At 28.4% G+C, this 27,985-nt stretch overlaps 1 protein-coding gene across 1 annotated transcript in view; it reads left to right on the top strand.

Annotated features, from left to right (window-relative positions):
* The window catches only part of Hasp (Hig-anchoring scaffold protein), a 278,761-nt gene that overhangs the window by 135,508 nt on the left and 115,268 nt on the right, over positions 1–27,985 (top strand). Inside the window, exons 6-9 of the mRNA XM_065500848.1 lie at positions 10,099–10,281; positions 13,491–14,224; positions 14,294–14,576; positions 25,586–26,386. Of these exons, the coding sequence (XP_065356920.1) occupies positions 10,099–10,281; positions 13,491–14,224; positions 14,294–14,576; positions 25,586–26,386 (2,001 nt within the window). The remainder of the gene's footprint in view (positions 1–10,098; positions 10,282–13,490; positions 14,225–14,293; positions 14,577–25,585; positions 26,387–27,985) is intronic.

The raw sequence follows: 27,985 nt of genomic DNA on the forward strand, positions 1-27,985 counted from the left end.
TGCAACTAAAAGCCGTTCAGTAGTTTATTAATATGCAACCATAGTCAAAATTAAAGTATGTTTTAAATTGAACCGACTTTAACTGGGTGCCACCGCAAATGTAGTAAATGTGTTCATACAATATACAACAAAAAACAGACAAGTGGCAACGTTGAACAGCTGATATACAAAATTAAAAAAATCCAAAAAACGTAAACAATAAAAGTAACCGGGACAAACATTTTAATCTCAGAACAAGGTTTCAAGATATAAAAATAAATTCACAAAATAAATATTTTAATCCAAATTTCATCCAAAATTTAAGAAACAAATACCAATTATTTAACTGCTACAAATCAATAATAAATTATATTCAAACTTAGTTTTCAGTCTTTATTTGGGAATTGAACTTTCAACCTCCTAATTGATAGATTAGCCCATTACCAAATAGCCTGTCTAGTCATCTCAACTATATAATAATAACTTAATAAAATTCTGGTTATTGAAATTACTTTTTAAACCCTAAACAACAATATTAGATGTATAACAAGGTCTCATTAAAAATAATTACAAGTCTCCGCTTATTATAACTCCACTAAAACATAATTTTAACAATCAATGAAATCCCCTATAAAGTAAATAAAATTATCAATTAATGAAATGAAGAATAATAAAAATAGATTAATAATTTTTAATTCAAAATCAAATAAAGATTTCAAAATACAAAAATATAAATTTTAATATTAAACTACCTCAAGAGCATTAATGATCGAAATAATAATAAGGATTCAAAAAGAATTTTCAACACAACATCCATTATAAAATTCTCCACTCAAACCTAACTTTGTCAAACAAATAAAAACCACCCATTTTAATCTCACATTTCTAACACAATATTTTAGATTCAAAAAGCTAATTAAGCAGATAATAAAATTTATCATTTTTAAAACATAAAATTAAATCAACAACAACTTTAACCACAAATTCAAAAATCCAATATCAGAGTCTCCAAAATTTTCAAAGTTTACATCAAAGTCTACATAAAATAATATGGTCTACAAAATATTTCAAACTATAAATATTAAAAATTTATTCAATTCAAGTGTACAAATTTTCTACTTTTTACTTTTTTATATTTCTACTTTTATAATTTTTTACTTTTCTACTTTTTTACATTTTTACTTTTATAATTTTTTACATTTCTACTTTTATAATTTTTTGCTTTTCTACTTTTTACTTTTTTTACATTTCTACTTTTATATTTTTTTACTTTTATACTTTTTTTTACTTTTCTACTTCTACTTTTATAATTTTTACTTTTCTACTTTTTACTTTATGATTTTTTGCTTTTCTACTTTTTACTTTTTTTACATTTCTACTTTTATAATTTTTTACTTTTCTACTTTTTTACATTTTTACTTTTATAATTTTTTATATTTCTACTTTTATAATTTTTTGCTTTTCTACTTTTTTTACCTTTCTACTTTTTACATTTCTACTTTTATAATTTTTTACTTTTCTACTTTTTACTTTTTTTACATTTCTACTTTTATAATTTTTTGCTTTTCTCCTTTTTTTCTTTTATAATTTTTTACTTTTTTTTACTTTTTTACTTTTCTACTTTTATAATTTTTACTTTTTTCTACTTCTATAATTTTTTGCTTTTCTACTTTTTACTTTTTTACATTTCTACTTTTATAATTTTTACTTTTCTACTTTTTTACATTTTTACTTTTATAATTTTTTACATTTCTACTTTTAAAATTTTTTGCTTTTCTACTTTTTTACTTTTATAATTTTTTACTTTTTTTTACTTTTCTACTTTTATAATTTTTACTTTTTTCTACTTCTATAATTTTTTGCTTTTCTACTTTTTACTTTTTTAACTTTCTACTTTTATAATTTTTACTTTTCTACTTTTTTATTTTTCTACTTTTTTACATTTCTACTTTTATAATTTTTTACTTTTATAATTTTTTACTTTTCTACTTTTTTTACATTTATAATTTTTACTTTTTTCTTTTCTACTTTTTTACATTTCTACTTTTATAATTTTTTGCTTTTCTACTTTTTACTTTTTTTACATTTCTACTTTTTTACATTTTTACTTTTATAATTTTTTGCTTTTCTACTTTTTTTGTTTACTTTTCTACTTTTTACTTTTTTACATTTCTACTTTTCTACTTTTTTACATTTTTACTTTTATAATTTTTTACATTTCTACTTTTATAATTTTTTACATTTTTACTTTTATAATTTTTTACATTTCTACTTTTATAATTTTTTACTTTTTACTTTTCTAATTTTTTACATTTCTACTTTTATAATTTTTTACTTTTCTAATATTTTTTTGGAATAATTTCTTCTTGCAATTCATGTTTTCTTACTAATTTTTGCATGCTGAACATGAATTTTTCATTTCATTTATCAAAATAGCGAATGTCGATTCTGAATTGAATTACCATGAAAATATGTTAACTTTTGTATTTGGAAAATATAATGTCCATGGTATAAAAATAAATGGTTAAAGTTGGAGTATGCTTAAAAAAGTGTCTACTTTAAAGTGTCATCTATTATTTTACGATAATTTACACCAACAAATTCCAAAAAAAGCAAAAACAAAATTTTTTCTTTAACTTTTTGTTTAATATTATTAATTGTTAATTTTTTTATCTTATGTTGTATTATTAGCCGTTAATAATAGGTCTGTTCATTTACTTTCCCAGTAAATACTTGCAACGAGAGAATAAAATCAAAATTTACAAAATTACTTTCTTAAATTCTCAAAAATAGTAAAAAGTAAATGAACGCGTTTCCAGTAACTATTGTTTTATACATACAATTTTCTTATTTTATTCTTTTTAAAATGTATAAATACTCACATCTTTTACAATTTTATTGAAAATTCGTTTTTTCGACATTTTTTCACCACAAAAATAAAATTGTAAATAAATAAACAATAACACAAAACATTTGAAATATAAGCTGCTAACTATTTCGAGTTCAAAATAGAACTTCTAATAGTTTGCAACGAGAGAACACACTCTAAAATTTATACGCTCTTGATTTTTTCTCTACTTGCAAGTTTTTTGAGTTAATGAACGCTTTTCCAGTAACAATTGTTACTAACTAGTAACAACTTTTAGTTATTGAACTTAAATAAATCACATTAAAATCTGACAATGGCATAAATGAAATCAAAATAATTAAACTATCTTCTCATTTTCATACATACAAATTGAATATTTTGAGAAGAAAAAACCCTCTATCTATCATAAACTCCCCAATAATTTTAAAAACCAACTATTTTCTTGACCAATAAAAAATGCAAATAAATATTACTCTTAGTAAAAGCTTAGCGAAAGACCAAAAGTATGAGTAATAGTAAGACAGACTTTCACGAATTACATCATGAAAACAAAAAATATCCAAGCCAATCCAAGGATGCAGTATTTTTTCTGAATCTAAGGTCGTTGAAGTTGTAATTCACATACAGAACACATTAATCATAATGAAATATCCAGACACTTCGATTACGTGAAAAATTAGGTTTTACATATATATACAATAATTTCTATATTACACAATTTCTATATTCGATATGTATGTACGTATTTGAATTGAAATAATTTTTTATTTTAGAAAACTCGGTCAAGCCCAACCATATAATACCCTACACTAAGTAAATTTCCAAACAAATTAGGTAACATGACTTCCGTATATACAACAAGTAAGAGTGCTATATTCGGCTGTGCCGAATCTTATATACCCTTCACCAAATTATACTTAAAAATTTAAAATATTTTTAGGTAAACAAAATTTAATTTTTTTTTAGTTGTTTTTTTAATTTTTTGGAAAAAAATTTTTTCGATTGTTATTTTAAATTTTTATTTTTTTAAATTTAATTTTTTTTTTTTTAAATTTAATTTTTTTTTTTAAATTTAAAAATTTTTTTTTTTTAAATTTTAAAAATTTTTTTTTTGGTTTTTTAAATTTTTTTTTTTTGAAAAAAAAAAATTCGGGTTAAAAATTTTTTTCCCGATTTTGACCCATTGTAGGTCCAACTTACTATGGTCTTATATACGTCGTTGCAAATGTCTTTGAAATATCTATCATTAGATATCCATATTGTCTATATTAATGTCTTAGTAATCCAGATATAGGTAAAAAATCGAGGTTGTCTTGGTTTTTTCCTCATATCTCAGCCATTTGTGGACCGATTTTGCTGATTTTAAATAGCAAAATTCTCGAAAGCATGTCTGACAGAATTATTGAAGATTTGGATCCCGAAGATATCTGAGGTCTTCAGAAAACTGATTTCAACAGACAGACAGACAGACAGACGGACAGACAGACAGACAGACAGACGGACATGGCTTAATCGACTCCGCTATCTATAAGGATCCAGAATATATATACTTTATAGGGTCGGAAATGAAAAATGTAGAAATTACAAACGGAGTGACAAACTTATATATACCCTTCTCACGAAGCTGAAGGGTATAAAAAAATGCATTTGCCGGGTCGAAAAAAAATGCATTTGCCAAATTTTATAGAAATATCTTCAAAATTGCGACCTGTACTTTGCGCACAAGGTTTACATGGATAGCCAGTCAGCCATGAAATGGGTCAACAACCCAACTCTGTAAAAATGCATTGAAAATTCGTTATCAGATACTATGTTCAAGGTTAAATTCGAAGAAATTTTTATTTTATTTTAAATAGTAATGTGTTTTAAATTACAACTTAATACCGGCACGCGACAAACAAAAAAACTATGTATTCTATGGGAAAATACATTTTGCTTACGCCACAATTTAACATTTTTATAAATCCATTTATTTTTTTGTTTTTAAATAATTTGGGATTGCAAAAAAATTATGAAATTAAAACTGAATCGCATAAGTGAAGTAACAACACAATGCGGGTCAATAACCAACATGGTGGAAATGCATTAAAGATTCATATTTGAAAATATGTTCAAGGTTAAATTCAACGGAATTGAAAAAATTTGTAAAAAAAAAAAACATTTTTTTTTTTATAAAAACATAATTTTGCTTTCAAGAAAGCAAAACCATACCTAATTCTTTAATTCCGAAATATAATTTTATTTTGAATTTGATTCTCAAACAAGAAAGAGTTATTTCTATAGAAATAAAAAATTGTAAAAAATTGAATAAAATCTTAAAAAAAATAATTTTAAATGAATAAGTTTGTGAATTTTGTTACTACATTTCTTGTTCTAGTAGCCTGAGACACTTTAATGGACTGGGGAATTTTTAATAACTTTAACATTTTTTAACAAATTTTTGTCTTTTATATCTCATTAGAACGACAATTACGTACACATTTCTGTTCTTTTTAAATGCAAAATTTTTACAAAAACTGAAAAAATATTAAGTAAATGTTATAATTTGTATACATTTGAAACCCTTATCTATATATATAAAAGTGAATGTGTGTCTGTATGTATGTATGTTTATTATTAGTTTGGGATCTATAGACGGCTAAACGGCTGAACCGATTTGCTTGAAATTTTTACAGTATATTTATGTATAAATATATATTTTTTAACTCAAGACTTACAATTTTTGACTTTTTTTTGTTGCAAATACGATTTTTTGTTTTCAAAATGGGCCCTTTTTTTAAACATTTTTTTTAGTCAAAAGAAAGCTTAGGTCCATTCCTTTAAGATATTTTTAGTCCCTTAGTGGGATGCGAGAGGGATATCTATCAAAATAAATATTTTATAACTCAAGAAATACAATTTTTGACTTTTTTTTTGCAAAATCGATTTTTTCTCCAATATGGGCCCTTTTTTAAAAGGGCCCATATTGGAAAAAAAAGTCAATAATTGAATGTCTTGAGTTACAACATTTTTATTTTGATAGATATCCCACTCACATCTTACTAAGTGTCAAAATAGGCCTTAAAGGAAAAGACCTAAGCTTTCTTTAGAGCAAAAAAAAATTTTTAAATTGGAAAAAATTTCGATTTAGAAAAAAAAAATAAAAAAATTTATGTCTTGCGTTACAAAATATTTATTTTGATAGATATCCCATTCGCATCCCACTAAGGGACTAAAAATATCTTAAAGGAATGGATCTAGGCTTTCTTTTGAGCAAAAATTTTAAAAAAGGGCCCATATTGGAAAAAAAATCAATTTTGCAAAAAAATTTCAAAAATTGTATTTCCTAGGGTATTCAATCGATTAACCGTTAATCGGTTAACCGATTAATTTTGGACGGTTAACTGTTCGAATAATTTGAAATTGCCGATTTTCAAATAACAAATAAACCTATTAATTTGTGTCGATTAACCGATTAACCGAAATTCCTTTTTTTTGCACTTTAAAATTTTTTTTGTATTTATTTTTCCGTTTCAATTCAAAAACAAATTTCAAATTAAAATTATATATTTTTTGAACATCCAATAAACATGATTAGTGAGTATGTATAACAACTGACATATTTAATTTACATGTATTTGAAACTTTGTTTGTATTTACATGTATAGACGAAACTTTTTTTGAAATGAGTATTTGATCATAACTAGGGTATTCAATCGAATAATAATTGACTTTTTTGAAAACTGATGAAACTATATATAAAACACGGATTTTGAGTTATGACGTTGTTGCAGCAAATAGTCGATATGTTTATAAAAATGATCTCAAATGCCTTATTTGCTGATTTTTATGTTTTTGTACACAAAATTCGTTGTATTTTCAATTTAAAATGAAAATAAAAATTATTCGGTTAATCGAATAATTTTAAATTAACCGATTATTAACCGATTAAATCTAAACCTCGATTAATTATTTGCTCGATTAACCGATTAAACCAGAAACCCGATTAATTGAATACCCTAGTATTTGTAATGGCACTCGACTTACAGTAAGGCAATTAATGAACAATCTAATCGGAGCGACCTTTATAACTGGGAATTATAACTTCGGAAATGCCATTTGATTTTATTCGATTGCAGTTTCCTATTTGCTTAGTATTTGCAATGATAATTGATAAAGCTCAACGTCAGTGTTTGCAAGTTTGCGGACTAAATCTAGAAAATCCATGTTTTTCACATGAACAGAAACTAATTTAAGATAGACTAAATATATTGTAAATCTTTACGGTACGGGTAGCGAAGCACACCGGGTTTTAGCTAGTAATATCATAAACTACAAAGCTACAAAACCGGTATAACTCAGGAACGGTAAAAGCAAATTGTCCCTAAATTATTAAGAATTAATTGATATTTCAAACTGCAGGTTAGTTTTTTTTTTTTCATTTTCATAAAAATTTTAAAAGTTTTTATGGAAAAATTACGAAAAATTCTAATGTAGGGCACCTCAATGAGCCAATTCATTGCAAAAACTAATAGTTTTTGCACACAAAAATAAAGTTAGGACATTTTTCTTTTAAAATCAAGCTAGTTTCTAATAATCCGGTCTAAACCCAATTTGATAATGTTTTATACAATTTTCGCATCTATCTAAAAAAATCAATTTAAATTCTATGGACAAATAAAATTTCAAGAATATTTTCGAATATATGAGAAAAACTGAAAAATCACTAACATGACAAAATTTTTACCAATAACCAGGCTTAATAGAAGACTGATTTTAACTTGTTTCTGTTGGTGTATACTTAGGAAAAAGAGGATGATACATACAGTTTGTCAAAAATATCTTTGCACAGTAAAAAAATTTTTAAAATTTTATTTTCATGTAAGAATTCCAAGAATAAATTCATTACATTTTTGTTTTTTTTCACACATTACGTTATTGGACCTCTTACGACTATCTGACTCCACCAACATATTTAAAATTGACAAACTCGTTACAACACCAACAACAAAAATATATGCTTTTCAATATGAATGGTGTCAAAAAAATCTTTGCATACTGAGTGAAGAAAACAAAAAATTGGTTAAATATACTCGAATTTTGTGCAAATAGGCCTTTTTATGAATGTTATCGCATTTGAAAGAGGTTGCATAGCGTTTAGTTAAAAAATATATTTTTTAAGTTCCACAAGTAACTTTATATTTAAATAAAAATAATGGCAGGAAATCGCATTTCGAAAAAGATTATACTTTTTGTATTTTAATTATTATAAAGGAAAATCTGCAAGCGGAAAATGATTATGGGCTAAGAGTAACACATGAAACACTCCGAAATGTGCTACTAAAACAAAAATATTCTTCAAGAATGGCCTGCTCTAAATCAAAAATATTGAGAAACTATGAAGATTTTCTATAGAGCACATTTCACTCCCTCCAGAGTGCTGGGACGACTAAATTTTTTCTGATGAGACAAAAATAATGTTGTACTGTCATGATGGAATCCAAAAAGTTTGGCGAAAACCTCTGACAGCTCTAGAAAACAAAAATTTAATTCCTACAGTTAAGTTTGGAAAGCTAATAGGGTTAATCAGAATTTTGGATAAAATATTGACGAAATAAGTTTATCTTTATGTTTTAAAAACCGATTTAATCGCTATCATTCTGAAATTCGGTTTTGTTGACCCGGTAAATTCAAGCAAGTTTTAATACAAATATTACTAGACAATGATCCCAAACATTACTCTTATTTATTTGGTCGTGGTTACTATATAACTGTACAAAAGTTATTGATACCCCTGCCCGAAGTCCTGATATTAACCATATCGAAAATTTGTGGGTACATTTAAAGAAAAAAGTGGGAAAAATATCGCCAAAGAATCAAAAAGAGAAGAGTGGGACAAAATACCCTTGGAATATGATATCCCTAAGCTAATTAACTCAATGGGCAGCCGTAATTGATGCTCAAGTTGGACACACAATATATTAGCAGCTAAAACCCTGGAAATGTATCACAAACTTAATATTTTATCGAATGTGCAAACATTTATTTGACAGTATAAAAATTAATTTTTTTGTCCTTTTTTATTATAAATATGAATGGTTTTATTGAAATTGATTTTTTTGTTATCTATTATATTAATAAACATATCGCACTTGATCAACAAGAGGGTATTAACTCAAAATTTTAAAAATTTCACTTTTTTCAAGAAATCAATAACATCAATGTTTATCTACTGTAAAAATTTCAACGTTTTCCGATTACTCTTTCATCTCCAAAACAACATTTGAAGGTAACAAAAAGGTATTGTTTTAAGTTAATACAAAAGTTGAAATAGAAATGCATCGTATGTTTTAATAAAAAAGGTATTATTTTGAGTTGAGGTTTATTCAAGTTAAAAATAATCAAATTATTTTATTTATATTTAGTTGAATTTTGAGTTGATACTGTTTTGTTGATAAAATTGGTTTTACTTTATGATTTTAATTCGAAATGTGACTCTTTTTATAATAAAATTGTTCACATTTTTTCAGAAAAATGGTATTAACTCAAAAAATAGTTTTTTTTTTGGAATAATTGGAAAAAATTAAAAGAAAAACAATGTAATTATTTTTTTAAATGGAATTTACATACTATAATGTATTCAGATTTTCAAATTCTCTTAAAATGTAACCACAAACAGTTTTGACCTCTACTGAAAATTTCAAAATTTTGAGTTAATACCCTCTTGTTGATCAAGTGCGATATGTTTATTAAAAAAAAGTGTTGAAAATAATAAAGAAGTTGATTATTTATATTAGTAATCAATGTTTTCTTTGAAATTTTGTTATTTTTTCTCTATGTGCAAAGAATTTTTTGACAAACTGTATGTATGTATGTATATAATATTCGGCACACTCGTTTTTTTAATTTACTGAATACATTATTTTGTATGAATGTATTTTTAATTTTATTGACAACTTTGTAATTTTTTAACTAACATTAATCAAGTTAAGTCCCATTAACAATAAAAATTTAAGTTAAAGTTAGCACTAAGAATAGATCTTAATATTGCACATTTTCATTCAAATATGTGAAATATTTTTGGTCCCCCTAAGTTCTAGTTAAATTAGACCACAAAGTTTATTTTGGTAAAAATTTTAACTCATAATTGGTTCATCTTTACGTTAAAACTAATTAATTTTATATACTTTTTATAGAATAAAGAAAAGTTAATTAATTATATATGTATTCCATGGAAATATTAATTAAAAATCTGTTTTAATTTATCCAAGTGGTAACATCCGTTGTATGTCCAACACCAGAGAATCCTAAAAATGGTAAAGCTACTTACACTACATTGGCGTATAATTCGGTTGTAAGCTACGAATGCCGGTATGGATACACATTAATGGGGGAAAGTTCCAGCCGATGTGGTGCCGATAGAAAGTGGAGTGGCACGTTACCAATTTGTAAAGGTAAGAAGAAGTTATAATTTAATAAAATTGCTTACAAATTTCATAAACCATGAAAGAAATACATAGAACGGAAGTAGAGAGAAATGGCAATGAAAACCATCAAAACTAAATTTTCGCGATTTTTTTTTTAAATTTTTTGCTTTTATTTTGAAATATTTGTTTTGTAGAATATACGCAAATTTATTCAAAGTATTGGTCATTGTTAGCTTTGACTTTTCCCATCTTTCTGGCAACATATGGATGTGTTTGGGGTTTCCCGGATAATTTTATTTCCTGGGAAACGGGAATGAAAAATTTTTGTTTCAACTAGAAGAATAAATTAAAAATAAAATTATTTTATAAAAAAAAGCTGGAATATGAGCTCATTTTCTGATCGTAATTGATACTTTTGTCGGAATGATCTACTTATGATTGCTGTACATTTTGTTTTTTGTTTTGCAAATAAATCACTTTTTAATCATTAATAGGAATCATTTTCGAAACAGTTTTTAAGCATGCTACTTATTAATCAGTTTTAGGTCATCAAAACCAGTGGAAAAAGACTTAGGCCCTAATTTTGTAAATCACGTCACCAAAGTGATATTTATGTGCATACTTATGTGATTTATGTACAACAATAATAAAATGTGTGCAATTTTGTTTGTGTTATGCACACATATTGCACAGTGGGGCAGAATCGAATTTTTTTGAAAATAAATCGGGATAAAATTTTAATTGGTCGTAGCCAAGGAGTATTCGAGTTTAAGTCATTAAAATGGGCCCTACAAATAATCCAGGGGCGGCGCTATGGGGGCTCAAAGTAGGGTACCTTCGACATGTAAAATGTTTAAACACGTGCCATTTTTTTGTTTCCCATCCGATTTCAAAGAATTTTATATTTTTGGAATGCGCTCGGCTAGATCTTGAAAAGACATGCTTGCGTGTGCTTTTATATTTTATAATTTTCTAGTTATAGGCATTTCAAAATTGATATTTTAAAATTTTGCCATACCTTGGTCCGGAAATTTACCTATTTTTTTATCAAAATTTCAACTTTGGGCCACATGTTCTAAAATCCCAAAGCTGGGATCAGAAAACGGAAAGCAGTTTTGGAAACCCTGATGTGTTCCCTATTTATCCCTAAAGTATTTTCCCAGCCCCGAAGGAAATGTGGACCCTATAGACAAAATTGTAAAAAATACCATTTTTGGGATTTTCGCTCCAATTTTTAGGAATTGCGGGATTCCCTATGACCTTTTGACAAGTTTTTTACACCTTGTTATTGTTAGAATGAGAAACTTAAAAAACGCTGAAAATTTCACTGAGTTTCGTTAATAAATAAAGATTTTATTACATATTCATTGAGTTTCCAAAACTAAAATTTATATCAAAATTTTAATAGGATTGCAAATATTAGGAACAATTTGATCCACATTTATACCGAGCTATTATTTAGATAAGTTAATTTTTGGTTTTACAAAAAAAATTTCAAGTCAATTAGATTCAAAAATATGCCACTTTAAAACTGCGTCCTTCAAAAATATTGCACTTTTTCATACTAAAGAATTTGTTTAAATTTTCTTAATGTGACTGAGTCAGAACCAATGATTTGTCATGAATATAATATTAAGAAAATTTATACAAATTGTTTAGTATGAAAAAGTGCAATATTTTTGAAGGAAGGGTTTTAAAGTGGCATATTTTTGAATCTAATTGAGATATTGACTTTAAATTTTTTTTGTAAGACCAACTTAGCTACACCCAACTCAAATTTTATCCAGATCGGACCAGCCGTTTAGAAATGCCAGATTTATTTCCAAAAAATTTCGATTATGCCCCACTGTGCATTGGTGCACTGTTGCCAGATAATTTTTGTAAAATTTCGGCAAAATATTTTTGAAATCGTCGAAAATCGGAAAAAATAAAAATATCTAGTTTTTTGGTGAAATTTTTCGATAAAGAATTCATATATTTAAAGATTTAATGTTATAAAATATGTGCTATATAATAAGAATTATTTAGTTATTTCACCATGAGTGGTAAGGGTATTTATAAGTTTATCATTCCGTTTGTATTTCTCATTTTTCCACGCGATATATGTATGTTTCTCAAATACTAAGTCATGTACATAAACAATTAAGATATGAAAGCGATTTCAAAGACATTTCCAACGACATATACGAATTTCGGAAAAATCAAACTTTATTAATTTTAAAAAGTCTTCAGTATAGGTTTATAGAAATCCTTGAAGTAACTGTTTGTATAAACAAACTAAGAATTTTTATTAATATTATATTGGTTAAAACTTCGTTACGCATGGGCAATGCGTCTAAAAATTCGGATTATATTTTTATATGTCATATTCTATCATACAAAAACTATTACGGTTCAATTTGTTTTAATTGTATTTGTTAATTAAATGATTATATGAAAACCTTGATGTAAATATAGACTTTGCACAAAATCGGCATTTTGAGGACTAAAATCGGCAAATCTGGCAACAGTGCAAATCTGGCAACAGTGATTTACATAATTAGGACCTTAGCATGGCGATAGTCACCCAACAATCTTCCAAAGAAGATTATTAAACTGAAAATACTGAAATACTTATACATTTAATATTATAAACCAAATGAGAATTATATCAACTCATTTTAGTTTCGACTCATATTTGACAAGTATTTACGAATCATTTTTGAGTAATTTTTAAGTCTGATTGTTGTAGTCCTGTTAGAAATAAAAACAATAGTAATGAAACAATGAAATGAAACAATTTTTGATCTTCCAACTACGTGAAATATAATTACAAAATATATTTTTAAACAATCATATTTAGAACACCGGAATGATATATTTATGATTTATGCACATTTTGTTATTGTTTTTTAAATGAATCACTTTTTAGTCACTAATGGGAATCACTTTTTAAGTGTACAACTTATTAATCAGTTTTTGATCACCAAAAATACTCAAAAAAGACTCGATTTGGTGATTTTTGGAAAAACAATCTTCCAAAAGTTATCTGGGGAGTTAGGTACTGCTGTCAAAGAGTCGGACTACTTGTTATACTTTGTATATAATTATGTAAATGTATGAATAAAAATACATACATATGTATGTATGTAGAAGTCTGTGTTTGTTTTAAATATTTCTATATTTATGCATATGATTTCTCAAATCATTTATTAACAATAGCAATGTAAAAACTCTGTAATGGTAATTATTTTCAGAAATAAATTGTGGACATCCTGGAAATTTATATAACGGTTGGATTGAAAATATCGACGCCGGTACCGGATTAGGCGCTAGTATTATATTCCGTTGTCAGCCAGATATGCTAATGCATGGACATGCCTCAAGTGTTTGCCAAATAGATGGTAGATGGCGTAATTCTCTTCCAGAATGTTTGGCACCTTGTGTTGTACCCGCCATATCTCAAGGATATGTAGTGCCAATCGAAATCATAACCGATGAAAATGGAACTACTATTATAACGCCGACAACAACCACACAATCGCCTCTATTGCAAACAGCCAATGTCGAGAAAGTTAAACATGGCACTGCACTTGATGTGAAGTGTGATGAAAATTATGAATTCCCAGTCTCATTACTAAGTCCTCCAACATGTCACAACGGAACATGGAGTATTATACCCCGTTGTGTACCGGCAAGGTGTAAAAGTATGCCCAAACCACCTAAGCATGGTATGGTGTTGGCTCCAAAAACAGAGCATGGAATGAAGGCTAGATTTAAATGTAAGGATGGTTTTAAATTGGTGAGTCCGGAAGGGAAAGATGTTACAGATCCCAATGATTATGTACTAACTTGTTCATTTGGAAATTGGACTGGAGAAACGCCACATTGTATAGAGGTATTTTGCTCTTTTCCCGGTTATATTCCCAATGGTAAAGTATTACTTGTCGGAAATATGGGATTGTATGATTATAGGCCATACGTTAAAAAGGTATTAAACGATAATATTCCATAAGATCTGTTTCCATAACATATTATATGATAAAACATTCGTTTTTAGATTGTAAATAATAAACAAATTATGTACGACTGTGACAAAGGCTATGTATTAGATATAGGTCCACCTGGAGCTACCTGTGTTGGTGGAAAGTGGCGACCTTTAGAGTTGCCTCAATGTTTATTAGGCCAACATCCACGTCTTCGATGGAATCGCCGCCGCCGATCCATTGAAATGAGATATCTGCGGTCATCATATCTCATGAAACATAAACGCAATCTGGAACGTAATCTTAGAAATGAAATTTTCAATCATTTTCCGAATTGGGACAACTTCTTATTCGATGGTAAGCTTAAAATTACAATATAATACAAAATTAAATATAATAATTTCGTGGAAAATATTTGATATAAAAAATCATAATTTTATCTGATCTTAACCCCTATTCTTAATTGTGAAAAAGACACTAATCAATCAAAAATCTCATCTATTTGGATAATTTTTTCAAATGTTGAATTACTCCCACTAATTAGACTCACTACACAGAGATTTGGTAGACATTTTAATATTTTATAAAGCTAGAAGAGCTCATAAAATAGAAACGATGTTTTAATATATTTTAGTGCGCTTTGTATTTTGTAAATAAATATAGAAAATTAATCGAAGTAAAGTATGTAAGTTCAATTGTAATAAATTTAGAAGAAGAAATTGAAAATATATATTTGCAAAGACTTATCAGAGTGTAGTGCATTTTTAACGAAATATATGTATCTAGGAGACCGTCCCGAATTAGTGATTTTATTTATTTATTCATTTCATCTATATATAATTCTTACATTTAATTAATTACGCTTTATTAATTAATTGCACCCAATCAGGAGCTTGTTTAAACGGTAGCCGAACTTGAATATGTCCGTCTGAATCGATCTTTGTTTATCGACGAAATGTTTTTCACATGTTTGCTCTTCTGCAGTGAATGTTTGTTGTCCACTTACATATTCATCAACTTCCCAAAATTTTCTCAAAGTGCTATCAAGAATTTTTGTTGTATATAGGGTCAAGTTGCATGTAAGTGTGCAAGGATTTTCTTGAGAGTGAAATTTACCACCGACAATCCATACCATGTCCCAACGAAATGAGTCCATCGAGCAACAAATCGAAAAATGCATCCTGTAGAAAAAGGGATCTGTTAGTTGTATAGTTTCTGGAATTTTCCACTTTGACGTATCTACATATTCGCCTGGCTATTGGGCTGAAATAGATTTTGTTACCGAGAAAGCTGATGACCACTGAAATAAGCCAATGCGAATAAAACCTAAAGAATGGACTTTAGAATATCACGTGTGTAGTTTTATATACACTGGTGCATATTCCTATAAACGCACACTACTTTTTTTTTTAAAAAGATTGTAAAAATTAAACATGAACATATTTAGGGGGCTACAAATTTGTTTTTTAAATTAGTTAAGACTTCACTTAAAATATTGTTTACAAAAAAAATTCATTTGTACTTCATTTATTTTTTTACTTAAATTTCGACATTAACAACCATTTTTAAGGATATTTTCCTATAAACGCACTTTAATTTATGGGCCACTGTAGCATTATTATTAATGCGTGGATGATCCTTTGTTATGGATTGTTTCAAAAATACGGCCTGGCATTGATTCCACTAATTTTTTAAGCAGATTGGAATCAATTTCCTTCCAGACTTGTTTAATTCATAGTTTCAGCTCTGTCACAGTCATTATGCTTTCCAACAGAGGAAAGCTATGTTCATTAAACCAAGATTTCGATTGCTTAGAAACATGGATTGCAGCATTATCTTGTTGGAATATGCAATCTTCATCCATAAATGAGAGAAGAGCATCTTCCAACAGTTCGTTATAAATCGCACTATTCATTTTTGTGTACAAGAGACAAAAATAGTTGTATACACTGAGGATTGTTATAGAAAAATCTCTCAACACCTAAATGACAGTAAGAAAAACTTTTATACATATCAACTTAAGAGTTGCAAGGGCTTGATAGTAGTCATAAAAGGTATAGAGTCCAGTGTAGATACAAACGAAATCAAGGAGGCCCTGGAAGAATTGGGCTATCAGACAAAGAATGTAGTCAATATATTTAATAGAGACAAGGTTCCTCAGCCAATGTTTAGGGTTGAGTTAGAGCCTGGTGATGGGAAATTAAAAACGAATGAAACTCACCCTATATACACTCTAAGATATTTGTTGAATTGTAGAGTAAATATAGAGGAACTTCTTAAGCGTAATCGTCCAGTTCAGTGTAATAATTGTCAGGAATTTGGACATACACGTAGTTATTGTACCCTACGCACAGTATGTGTTGCATGCGGAGGCCTGCACTCTTCGTCACAATGTGATATAGTTGAGAATGGTCTCAGTAGGAAATGTGGTAACTGCGGTGGAGATTATTCCGCTAATTATTGCGGATGCCCGGTCTACAAGGAGTTACTAAAAAGATTAAGAGAGAGGCAAAAGCTGTTGAGAGGTGAAATAGTTGAATCAACACCTACAAATTCGGTATCTACATCTAGACGACTAAGCTCTGGAGTAGATTTTTCAAATGATAAAATAAATGCGGCTCATCCAGTATCACTGGAAAATGGCCAAGGAGCTACAATTAATGCTGGAGCCAGCTCATACGCCAGTATTTTAAAAACGGGTTATCAAAAGCCAAAAGTCCCCCAAAATATGGGAGGGTTGGAAAACCTTATGCAAACACTTACTGAGAATATTTCCTCTCTTAATCAAAATATGACTAACTTCATGTCATCCTTGCAAAACACAATACAAGAGCTTCTGAGAGCACAGAACCAAATGATTCAAATTCTATTAACAAGAAAATGAATTTTTTGAAGATATGTTTCTGGAATGCAAATGGTTTAAACCAGCACAAATCGGAAATTTCCCATTTTATGTTAAATAAAAGCATCGATGTGATGTTAATTTCGGAGAAACATCTTACAAATAGATATAACTTTAATATATCAGGATACTCATTTTATTACACAAACCATCCGGATGGTAAGGCACATGGCGGTACCTGTATCATAATTAGAAACCGATTGAGACACTATGCCCTAGTTGAGTTTTCAAAGGATTATATGCAAGCAACATCTATTCGCCTTGAATACCCAGCTGGAGACTTAACTCTTCCAAGGAGAAATTTTAAGAATTCTTTATAACACTAGGAGATCGGTTTCTGGGATGTGGAGACTACAATGCCAAACATACATATTGGGGTTCTCGATTGGTAAATCCCAGAGGTAGACAGCTGTATAAAGCTCTAGTTGATCGCAAAAATTGCTTAGATTTCGTGTCTCCTGGACACCCAACTTATTGGCCAACTGATCCTAGAAAAATTCCTGATCTAATAGACTTCGCCATATGCAGAAATATTATTCGGAATGCAATATCCACAGAAATATCCTATGATCTATCTTCTAACCACTCTCCTGTAATTATTAATTATTGTGAGAGACCCAACATCCCAAGATTTCCTAAGGACTCTTTGTATTTTAAGACAAATTGGCTAAAATATAGGAAATATATCAGCAGTCATATCCACACAAATCCTAATTTACAGTGTGAGGAAGACATAGATAGGACCGTCAATGACTTCACGTCATTGATTGTTTCGGCTCTGGAACACTCTAGGTGCCAAATCCCTTCAAAAACTAATACGCCTATTTCAAATTCGGATATTGAAAGACTCAGAAGAGAATGGCAACATAATAGATCACCTGCTGCAAAGCAGAAGCTGTCCGCTGCAGTACGAAAACTGAAAAGAGCCCTTCATTTAGAAGAGGATCGCATAAACGAAAATTATATTAAAAGTTTGAAGAGTACAAAATACACAAATTTCTCTCTTTGGAAGGCAACGAGGAACATTAAGCCACCGGTAGAGGCACAAAGCGCTTTAAGAAAAGCTGACGGAACCTGGGCACGAAGTGCTGTAGAAAAAGCCACAGTATTTGCTGAACATTTAAGTGAAGTATTTCAACCCAACTCCACGGCAAATGAGTTTGAACTAGAAGAATTGCCAGCTTCAACAATGGCTAATGCAGCCCAATTCGATATTAGTCCTGAGGATGTTAATAGAGTAATTAAAAATAAATTAGACTTGAAAAAATCACCGGGATATGATTTAGGCCCTAATTTTGTAAATCACGTCACCAAAGTGATATTTATGTGCAAAGCAAAAACAACAAATCCCAAAAATGGGATTTTTTCGTTTTTTTGGCTATAATATCCATAATAGGCTCGGGGTTATCGGAACCCTTTACAAGATAATTAAGAACTTATTGGGCCATCTAAAATAGGTTACTATATTTTGATATCGAGTATGCGATTTGAGAATTTTTGCCCTAAAGTTGAATTTTACATAAAAACAAGGCCTTTTTTGAATGGACCTGATCCCGTCGGTATCAAAAATTATAAATGTTTTTTTCATTTAAAATATTTGGCATAAAGTTAGCTTTTCAACGAGTACAAATCCATTATACATCCTCTTAAAAAATTTTTAGATAACTTAAAAAGAATAAAAGTACTTTTTTCCCAAAAAAATTGTGAAAAATCGCTTTTTTAATTTTTTTATATTCAAATGCATGTAACTTTGGACTCAGTCATGATTTTTAAACACTTCTTTCTTTATTTGATATATAGATCTATTGTTAATCCTATAATAAAATAAAATCAGAGAATTTTTGGAACCGCGGTCACCAAAAAACTGGTGTAGGGTGGGTAAAAATGTTGAAAATTAAATTTTCAAATGCGAATATCTCCTAAGCTATAAGAGATAATTGATAACTACGACGAGGTTTTTCTGTATGTGTAATTTTTTTTAAATCGGAACACAAACGAAGAAATAGGATCATTTTAAAAAATGAACATACCCGAGGTGTCCTATTTTGGGAACCCCTGGTCCCGTTCCTGGTTCCATGAGGTCCAAATTCAAAACTCAACTACACTTCCTCTTTACGCATGTGAAATTTCATTCAAATCGGCGTAAGGGTTTAGAAGTTACAGATTTATTTCCCTCTTTTTTTGTTCTCATACCATTGTGCAATGTGGAATGAAATGAGAATTATAAATCAAACACACGCGTGCATAATTTGTATGTATTTGAGTGCATTTGGTTTATTTTTTTTTATTTTTGTTGTTATTTTTTTTCAACATACAATTAAGGTATACTTTGGTGAAGGGTATATAAGATTCGGCACAGCCGAATATAGCTCTGTTACTTGTTTTTGTAAACAAATATTTTTTAATTCACAATTTAAGTTTTAAAGTATGTATTACAGATAGGAATACAATTGAAACCGAATTTGTCTCTTCTTAAAAACATATCGAATGTGTTTTGATACTTTTTTTTTAAATCCGGGCAAGCAATACAAATTAGACCGATTTTTTCTAATTTTCTGAAACTAAAACATTTTTTTTTTTAATAATTGTGTAAAACAGAAAATAGATTTTAGGGTGATTCGATCGACCCATTTCAGCGAACATTTTTTTTTCAATGTTTTTTCGCGCTTTTGTTGAATTTATAACACACTTCTGTGTTAAAACAGTCCTCATGCATACATTTTTGTGGAAATATTTGAAAAAATAATTGCTATTCTATTTTAAGCACCATTATATTAATTTGATCAATAAAATTGTTTCCACTGAGACCCGAACACATGTTGTTCTAATAAAGTCCAGTAGTCTAAACCCTCATATTCATAAAAATTTATCAAAGCTATGTAAAACCAAATTTCAATACAAAATTTTAATATAAACCTTTGAGTAATTGTTTATGAACAAGGCCTTTGGACTAGACCAGAATGTTTAAAATACTAATTTTATTTTCAAACATATTGTTTTAAACAATTCCCCATTAGTTAAATTCAAATAGTGTTGAAAATAGCAATCTAACTACAGTTATTAAAAAAATGTACAACCGTTATGGGCGAAAATATATACTTAGTAAATTAATAAATATAAGGCTTTCAGCACTTTTTCGGAAATCTAATGCTGAAGTTCTGAAGATTATGTCATATCTTGTATTTTTAAAGATCAAAAATCGTTTCTGATTTTTTGAAAATAATTTTGAATAATTAACAGATTAAGTCAACTCGCTTTCAATGCTATTTATATTAAACAATTTTGCACATAACTATAGTACTTTTTGATGTCGATTTATTTATTAAACTAAGAAAACATCAAATAACAAAGTCGGACTAAATTATAATGTTATTCATCTGTTAGTATTTTTGATTTTTATAAACATAGAATACTTCAAAGTTAGAACTTGAGATTCTCTGAGACTTAAAAACAAGCGACTTAATATGTAAAATTATCAGAATTCCAACCCAAATCCCAAAAAGTAAAAATTTTCTTTAGTCTTATGCATATAAAAAATATTTGTCCGTCTGACTGTATGTACAAAGCATGAAAATTATGCTATTTAAAATCAGCGAAATCCATTTACAAAACATGGAGTTATAAGGAATTTTCCATGTTTTCCCATCGAAAATGGGTTCTTGGACCAATGCAAATTTGTAAATCTGGGCAAACAAAAGAAAACAAGTCTTTGGTTCCTTTTTATTTAGATGCTTTTTGAGTTTTTTAAACAATGAAAACAAAAAAACTTTCATTTCCCATATGTATCAAGTGAAGATGTAAAAAAGGGTTATTTTTTTGTTTTTAATGATATTTTTTTTTTAATTTTGAATGAATACCTACTACTTCTGACCTAGAAACATATAATTTGATAACCATGATCCTGAGTAAAGTAAGAACTTACAAGGTGACTCTTAATGGTACTTTGACCCTAGATTATTCTAGAAACCTGAAAGTTATAATAGTGGTATAAAATATTTAGCTTGCTTAATGATTAATGATCCTGCGACGTGAAAGTTATATCATAGGTTTCAGGATGTGACATTTAAATAAATTATTTAACATATGCAAATAATATTAGAAGCACATATCTACTTGTGTTTAGTAATAAACCTGGACTTAATAATATTTCTTCGCATTTAACATTTTAAATTTATTTCTTGAGTAAATTGAGATTTCATCTGACTTTCAGATGTGTCCGCATCTATATATATAAAAGTGAATGTATGTATGTTTATTATTATTATTAGTTTGGGATCTATAGACGGCTAAACGGCTGAACCGATTTGCTTGAAATTTTTACAGTATATTTATGTATGTCTGGAAGGGCGTGGTACCTCCCATACAAAGTTAATTTTAAATATCATATATTTTGGAAACAATAAAAGCTATATTCCTCAAATTTTGCATGAGCAATACCACCGTTTGTATAAATATTTGCGGCCAAAATGGGAGTAGAAGCCACATAGAGCGTGGCACATCCCATATGATAATAATTAAAAAATCTATTATATGGGATACAATAAGAGATAGAGTCCATAAATGTTGCACGGTTATTCTATCATCAATATTAATAGTTAGGACAAGAATGGACGGACTATCAATAGTGGGCGTGGCACATCCCATACAAACTAAATACTAAAAATCATATCTATGTGTATAATTTTGATATGTAAAGCAATGAAACCTTGTATGAATTACATATTTAGGCCAAAAATGGGCAAACTAGCAAATGTGGGATTGGCACCTTCCATAGATATAATGACAAATTATATATAGGGAAAGCTATAGCAGCTATCAATATTAATTTTAAGTGCAGAAGTGCGCGGACTACCAACAATATTAAGTAAATGTTAAAATTTGTATACATTTGAAACCCTTATATATATATATGGGGGATTTCATGTCAAGTGAACCAACTTTTGAAATCGATGTCTTCCGATCGGGATGAAATTTGCACCAAGGCTCTATTGGATAGTAACTCAGACACAATTTTTCAACAACATCGGTCGAGAACTCTCTGAGTTATAGGGGGTAAAATTTTGACAATTTGGTCAAACAGGGGTTTTTTCTTATCCATGTAACTTATTACCTATTGTTCTTAGCAAAATGTGTTCCAAATAGTATAGATAGCTATTTCTTCGATCTTTCGAAAAAAAATATTTAAAAAAAAAAATAAAAAATTTTTAATATTTTTTTTCCGAAATCAAAAACTTTTTTGACTTTTTTTTAAAATACGCTATTTTTTTTTATTTTTTTTTTTTTTCTTAAAATAAAGTTTAGATATTTTCCTTGAACACCTACTTGGTCGCTTAGTGGGATGCGAGTGGGATATCTATCAAAATAAATATTTTGTAACTCAAAACATAAAATTTTTGACTTTTTTTGCAAAATCAAAAACTTTGTTGACTTTTTTTTTTCAAAATGGACCCTTTTTTAATCTTTTTTTTTAGGTCAAACAAAAGCTTAGATATTATCCTTGAAGACCCTTTTGGTCGCTTAGTGGGATGCGAGTGGGATATCTATCAAAATAAATATTTTTTAACTCAAGACTTACAATTTTTGACTTTTTTTTTTGCAAATACGATTTTTTTTCCAAATGGGCCCTTTTTTTTAAATTTTTTTTGTAGTCAAAAGAAAGCTTAGGTCCATTCCTTTAAGATATTTTTAGTCCCTTAGTGGGATGCGAGTAGGATATCTATCAAAATAAATATTTTGTAACGCAAGACATACAATTTTTTAATTTTTTTTTGCAAAATCAAAATTTTTTTCCAATATGGGCCCTTTTTTAATTTTTTTTTTTTGCTCAAAAGAAAGCCTAGGTCCATTCCTTTAAGATATTTTTAGTCCCTTAGTGGGATGCGAGTGGGATATCTATCAAAATAAATATTTTGTAACGCAAGACATACAATTTTTTAATTTTTTTTTGCAAAATCGAAATTTTTTTCCAATATGGGACTTTTTTTTAAAAATTTTTTTTGCTCAAAAGAAAGCTTAGGTCTTTTCCTTTAAGACCTATTTTGTCACTTAGGAAGATGTGAGTAGGATATCTATTAAAATAAAAATGTTGTAACTCAAGACATTCAATTATTGACTTTTTTTTTGCAAATTCGAATTTTTTTTCAAAATGGGCCCTTTTTTAAAATTTTTTTTTTAGTCAAAAGAAAGCTTAGGTCCATTCCTTTAAGATATTTTAGGTCCCTTAGTGGGATATCTATCAAAATAAATATTTTGTAACTCAAGATATACAATTTTTGATTTTTTGGCAAAATCAAAAACTTTTTTGACTTTTTTTTAAAATGGGCCCTTTTTGTAATTTTTTTTTTTGCTATAAAGAAAGCTTAGGCCTATTCCTTTAAGATGGTTTTGATCGCTTAGTGGGATGCGAGTGGGATATATATCAAAATAAATGTTTTGTAACTCAAGACATACAATTTTTGTGTTAAAACATTTATTTTGATAGATATCCCACTCGACAAGACATACAATTTTTGTGTTAAAACATTTATTTTGATAGATATCCCACTCGCATCCCACTAAGGGACTAAAAATATCTTAAAGGAATGGACCTAGGCTTTCTTTTGAGCAAAAAAAAAAAATTAAAAAAGGGCCCATATTGGAAAAAAAATTTTGATTTTGCAAAAAAAAATTAAAAAATTGTATGTCTTGCGTTACAAAATATTTTTTTTGATAGATATCCTACTCGCATCCCACTAAGGGACTAAAAATATCTTAAAGGAATGGACCTAAGCTTTCTTTTGACTACAAAAAAAATTTTAAAAAAAGGGCCCATTTGGAAAAAAAATCGTATTTGCAAAAAAAAAAGTCAAAAATTGTAAGTCTTGAGTTAAAAAATATTTATTTTGATAGATATCCCACTCGCATCCCACTAAGCGACCAAAAGGGTCTTCAAGGATAATATCTAAGCTTTTGTTTGACCTAAAAAAAAAGATTAAAAAGGGTCCATTTTGAAAAAAAAAGTCAACAAAGTTTTTGATTTTGCAAAAAAAGTCAAAAATTTTATGTTTTGAGTTACAAAATATTTATTTTGATAGATATCCCACTCGCATCCCACTAAGCGACCAAGTAGGTGTTCAAGGAAAATATCTAAACTTTATTTTAAGAAAAAAAAAAAAATAAAAAAAAATAGCGTATTTTAAAAAAAAGTCAAAAAAGTTTTTGATTTCGGAAAAAAAATATTAAAAATCTTTTATTTTTTTTTTAAATATTTTTTTTCGAAAGATCGAAGAAATAGCTATCTATACTATTTGGAACACATTTTGCTAAGAACAATAGGTAATAAGTTACATGGATAAGAAAAAACCCCTGTTTGACCAAATTGTCAAAATTTTACCCCCTATAACTCAGAGAGTTCTCGACCGATGTTGTTGAAAAATTGTGTCTGAGTTACTATCCAATAGAGCTAACCTTGGTGCAAATTTCATCCCGATCGGAAGACATCGATTTCAAAAGTTGGTTCACTTGACATGAAATCCCCCATATATATATTATATTATACAAAATATCAATATTATATATCAATGGATAGAGTATTTTGTCTACTTTTCAATAATGTATATAACTTTTGACAATTAAAAAGATCACGGAATACTTTTTTGAAAAATATGACAAAAAATGCTTTTTATTGAGTTTTTGCATAGATACAAATTTTTTTAAATAATAATAACATTTTTATTTATGAATATTTTTTAATGAAATTATACACTTATATAGATTTTTTTTATTGAAAATGGAAAAATAAAAACAAATTTTGAAATTTGTAATCACGAATCCCGCAATTCCCAAAAAAGTATTGAAAAATTCCAAAAATGGGATATATTCGTTTTTCTGGGTATCAAAAATTATAAGTTTTTTCATTTAAAATATTTGACATTAATTTTTTGAAATGTTGAAAGCTATAAGAGATAATTGATAGCTACGACGAGGCTTTATGTAGTGCTCAATGAGTAGATTCTATATATGTAATTCTTTGAAATCGGAACACAAACGAAGAAATAGTATCATTTTTAAAATTGACCATACCCGAGTAAGGGTTTAGAAGTTACAGATTTATTTCCCTCTTTTTTTTTCTCTTACCACTGTGCAGCGTCTATCATGAACTAACTAATGACTACAACCTCTGCCACTATTTATAACACTGCCATCAGCACTCGTATATTAGAAATTCTAGAGCTTTCGATGTATTATTTAGTGTTGGCAAACTTACAATCAATGATCAATGTTTTATGTTTCACAGCTATGTTAATTATACCCACAGATATGTTAATAACAGTTGAGGAACTTTATGCAACTTTAAACCAGTCGTTAAATTCGTTATATTAGAATTCAAGTACACTTTCGTAACAATATATAAACTAAACATTTAAATTTTTAAGTGACAGTGAATAAGAGCATTAATGTAAAATTAATATAATTTATATTTCAGAAACCCATGCAAACAAAAAGAAAAGTCGATCAAAGCGCAGTCCCACAGATATTGAAGAAGCATACTCAAAGTACTATGAACGTATTAAGCAAAAGTATCATGACTTTGTTAAATATCTTCTCGGATATAACAACGGATTGTATAAATCAATGGACATTCGTAAACCAGCTAAAAAATTAAAGGTACACAATGGTCGCTGGTACTACGTAGACAACGAAACTGAACAAAACCCCAAATATAAGGTCTTACATAAACCAAAATCTGCAATTGACGACTTTAATATCAATGAATACGATGAACTCGAAAATAAAGCGCACAGAACAGTAGGCAAAATAGCGTTACCGAACATGTATGAAAATTCTCAGTATACCTCGCTAAGAAGGACTAATGAGCCGACGCTGTTAAAAAGCAACTCGTACAATTATGTGATAGATACACCGACTCGTAATTTCAAAACATCTAACGATTCGGACTTTATCGAACAATTAAAAGCTCAAATCATACGAAAGCGAAGAAAACGAAGTTCCAGTTATCCAACCGATACTGACACAGATCCATCAGAGCAGTTTGATAATAAAGAGGGCCGTAAACGATTACGTGGGCCGTGTGAAGATTTGGCCTGGGATTCATTTGCTAATATTACTACTGTAAGACCTGGAAAAGTTCCTGGCAGAAATAGTGTCGGTATTATTTTAAGTCTGGAATGTAATGCCGGATTTAAATTGAATATAAAGGGAGAGAATGCCACTGCCCGCTGTATCCGTGGTATTTGGAAACCAGAAACACCGAAATGCATATCAGGTAAAATGATAATAACCAAATTAATGTATATACATTAGAGTGACAGCTGATTTTTTTTTTTAGATTTCAAAGAGTGCCGGGTGGCAAATTGTGACACTAGGCCTAAATGTTAAGTGCTGAAAATTTGAGCCAAATCGGGCAACGATTTCTGGACGCGCATCGAGGTCAAAGTTCAGATATATGCAAAATTTTACTATTTATATGGAATAAATAGGTGAAACTCGTTAAATTTCTGCATTGTTTTCTAGAAATGTATAGATTTATTTATATTAATGAATATTACATTAAAACATTTTTTTTGGAAGTTAACCCTGCATCTCCTTTGGGTCAAAATGACCCAAAAACTGTATTATTGCCAAATTCGGCAAAAATGCAAATTTTTCAGATATTTTAAAAATTTTGCTACTAAATAAATACCTTTGGAATTGAATGCAAAAGAATCGAAATGTGTACGTAATTATCGTTGTAATGAGATATAAATGACAAAATTTGGTTAAAAAATGTTAAAGTTATTACAAATTCGCCAGACCATTAACGTGTTTCAGGCCACTTGAACAAAAAATTTAGGACAAAAATTAACATATTTCGAGAATTTTTATTTAAAATATATCCGTATTTACTTGTGTATGAGTTTTTGTCTTCGTGGGATACCGTTAACCTATTCGCAGGTATTGCCAATACGGCTGTTTCGAATCTCCATTTTTAAATTTTCAAAAATTTTGTTAAACAAATTTCAGAATTTTTTGATCATCACATTGGGATTTATTGAGATCAAAATAGGGAATGAAAAGATGAAAAATTTATATCAATACCTCTTACAGTTTTTCCATACCTGCGACTTAAATTTTGCGATTTTCAAGAAAAACAATTTTTTTGACCATATTTAGGCGAATGAGCCCATAAATTTTAAGTAAAACCTATTCATATTTTTATTCCCTATTTTGATCTCAATAAATCCCAATGTGATGATCAAAAAATTCTGAAATTTATTTAACAAAATTTTTAAAAATTTGAAAATGAAGATTCGAAACGGCCGCTAAAAAAATATTTTTTTTGGCCATACCTGTGAATAGGTTAACGGTATCCCATGAAGACAAAAACTCATACACAAGTAAATACGGATATATTTTAAATAAAAATTAGCTTTTATTTTAAATTTCTCGAAATATGTTAATTTTTTTCCTAAATTTTTTGTTCAAGTAGCCTGAAACACGTTAATGGTCTGGCGAATTTGTAATAACTTTAAAATTTTTTAACCAAATTTTGTCATTTATATCTCATTACAACGATAATTACGTACACATTTCGATTCTTTTGCATTCAATTGCAAAAGTATTTATTTAGTAGCAAAATTTTTAAAATATCTGAAAAATTTGAATTTTTTCCGAATTTTGGCAATAATACAGTTTTTGGGTCATTTTGACCCAAAGGAGATGCAGGGTTAACTTCCAAAAAATTGTTTTTTAATGTAATATTCATTAATATAAATAAATCTATACATTTCTAGAAAACAATGCAGAAATTTAAAGAGTTTCACCTATTTATTCCATATAAATAGTAAAATTTTGCATATATCTGAACTTTGACCTCGATGCGCGT

This window comes from Calliphora vicina, chromosome 2, assembly GCF_958450345.1.
Source record: "Calliphora vicina chromosome 2, idCalVici1.1, whole genome shotgun sequence".
In the NCBI taxonomy this organism is placed as follows: Eukaryota; Metazoa; Arthropoda; class Insecta; order Diptera; family Calliphoridae; genus Calliphora; species Calliphora vicina.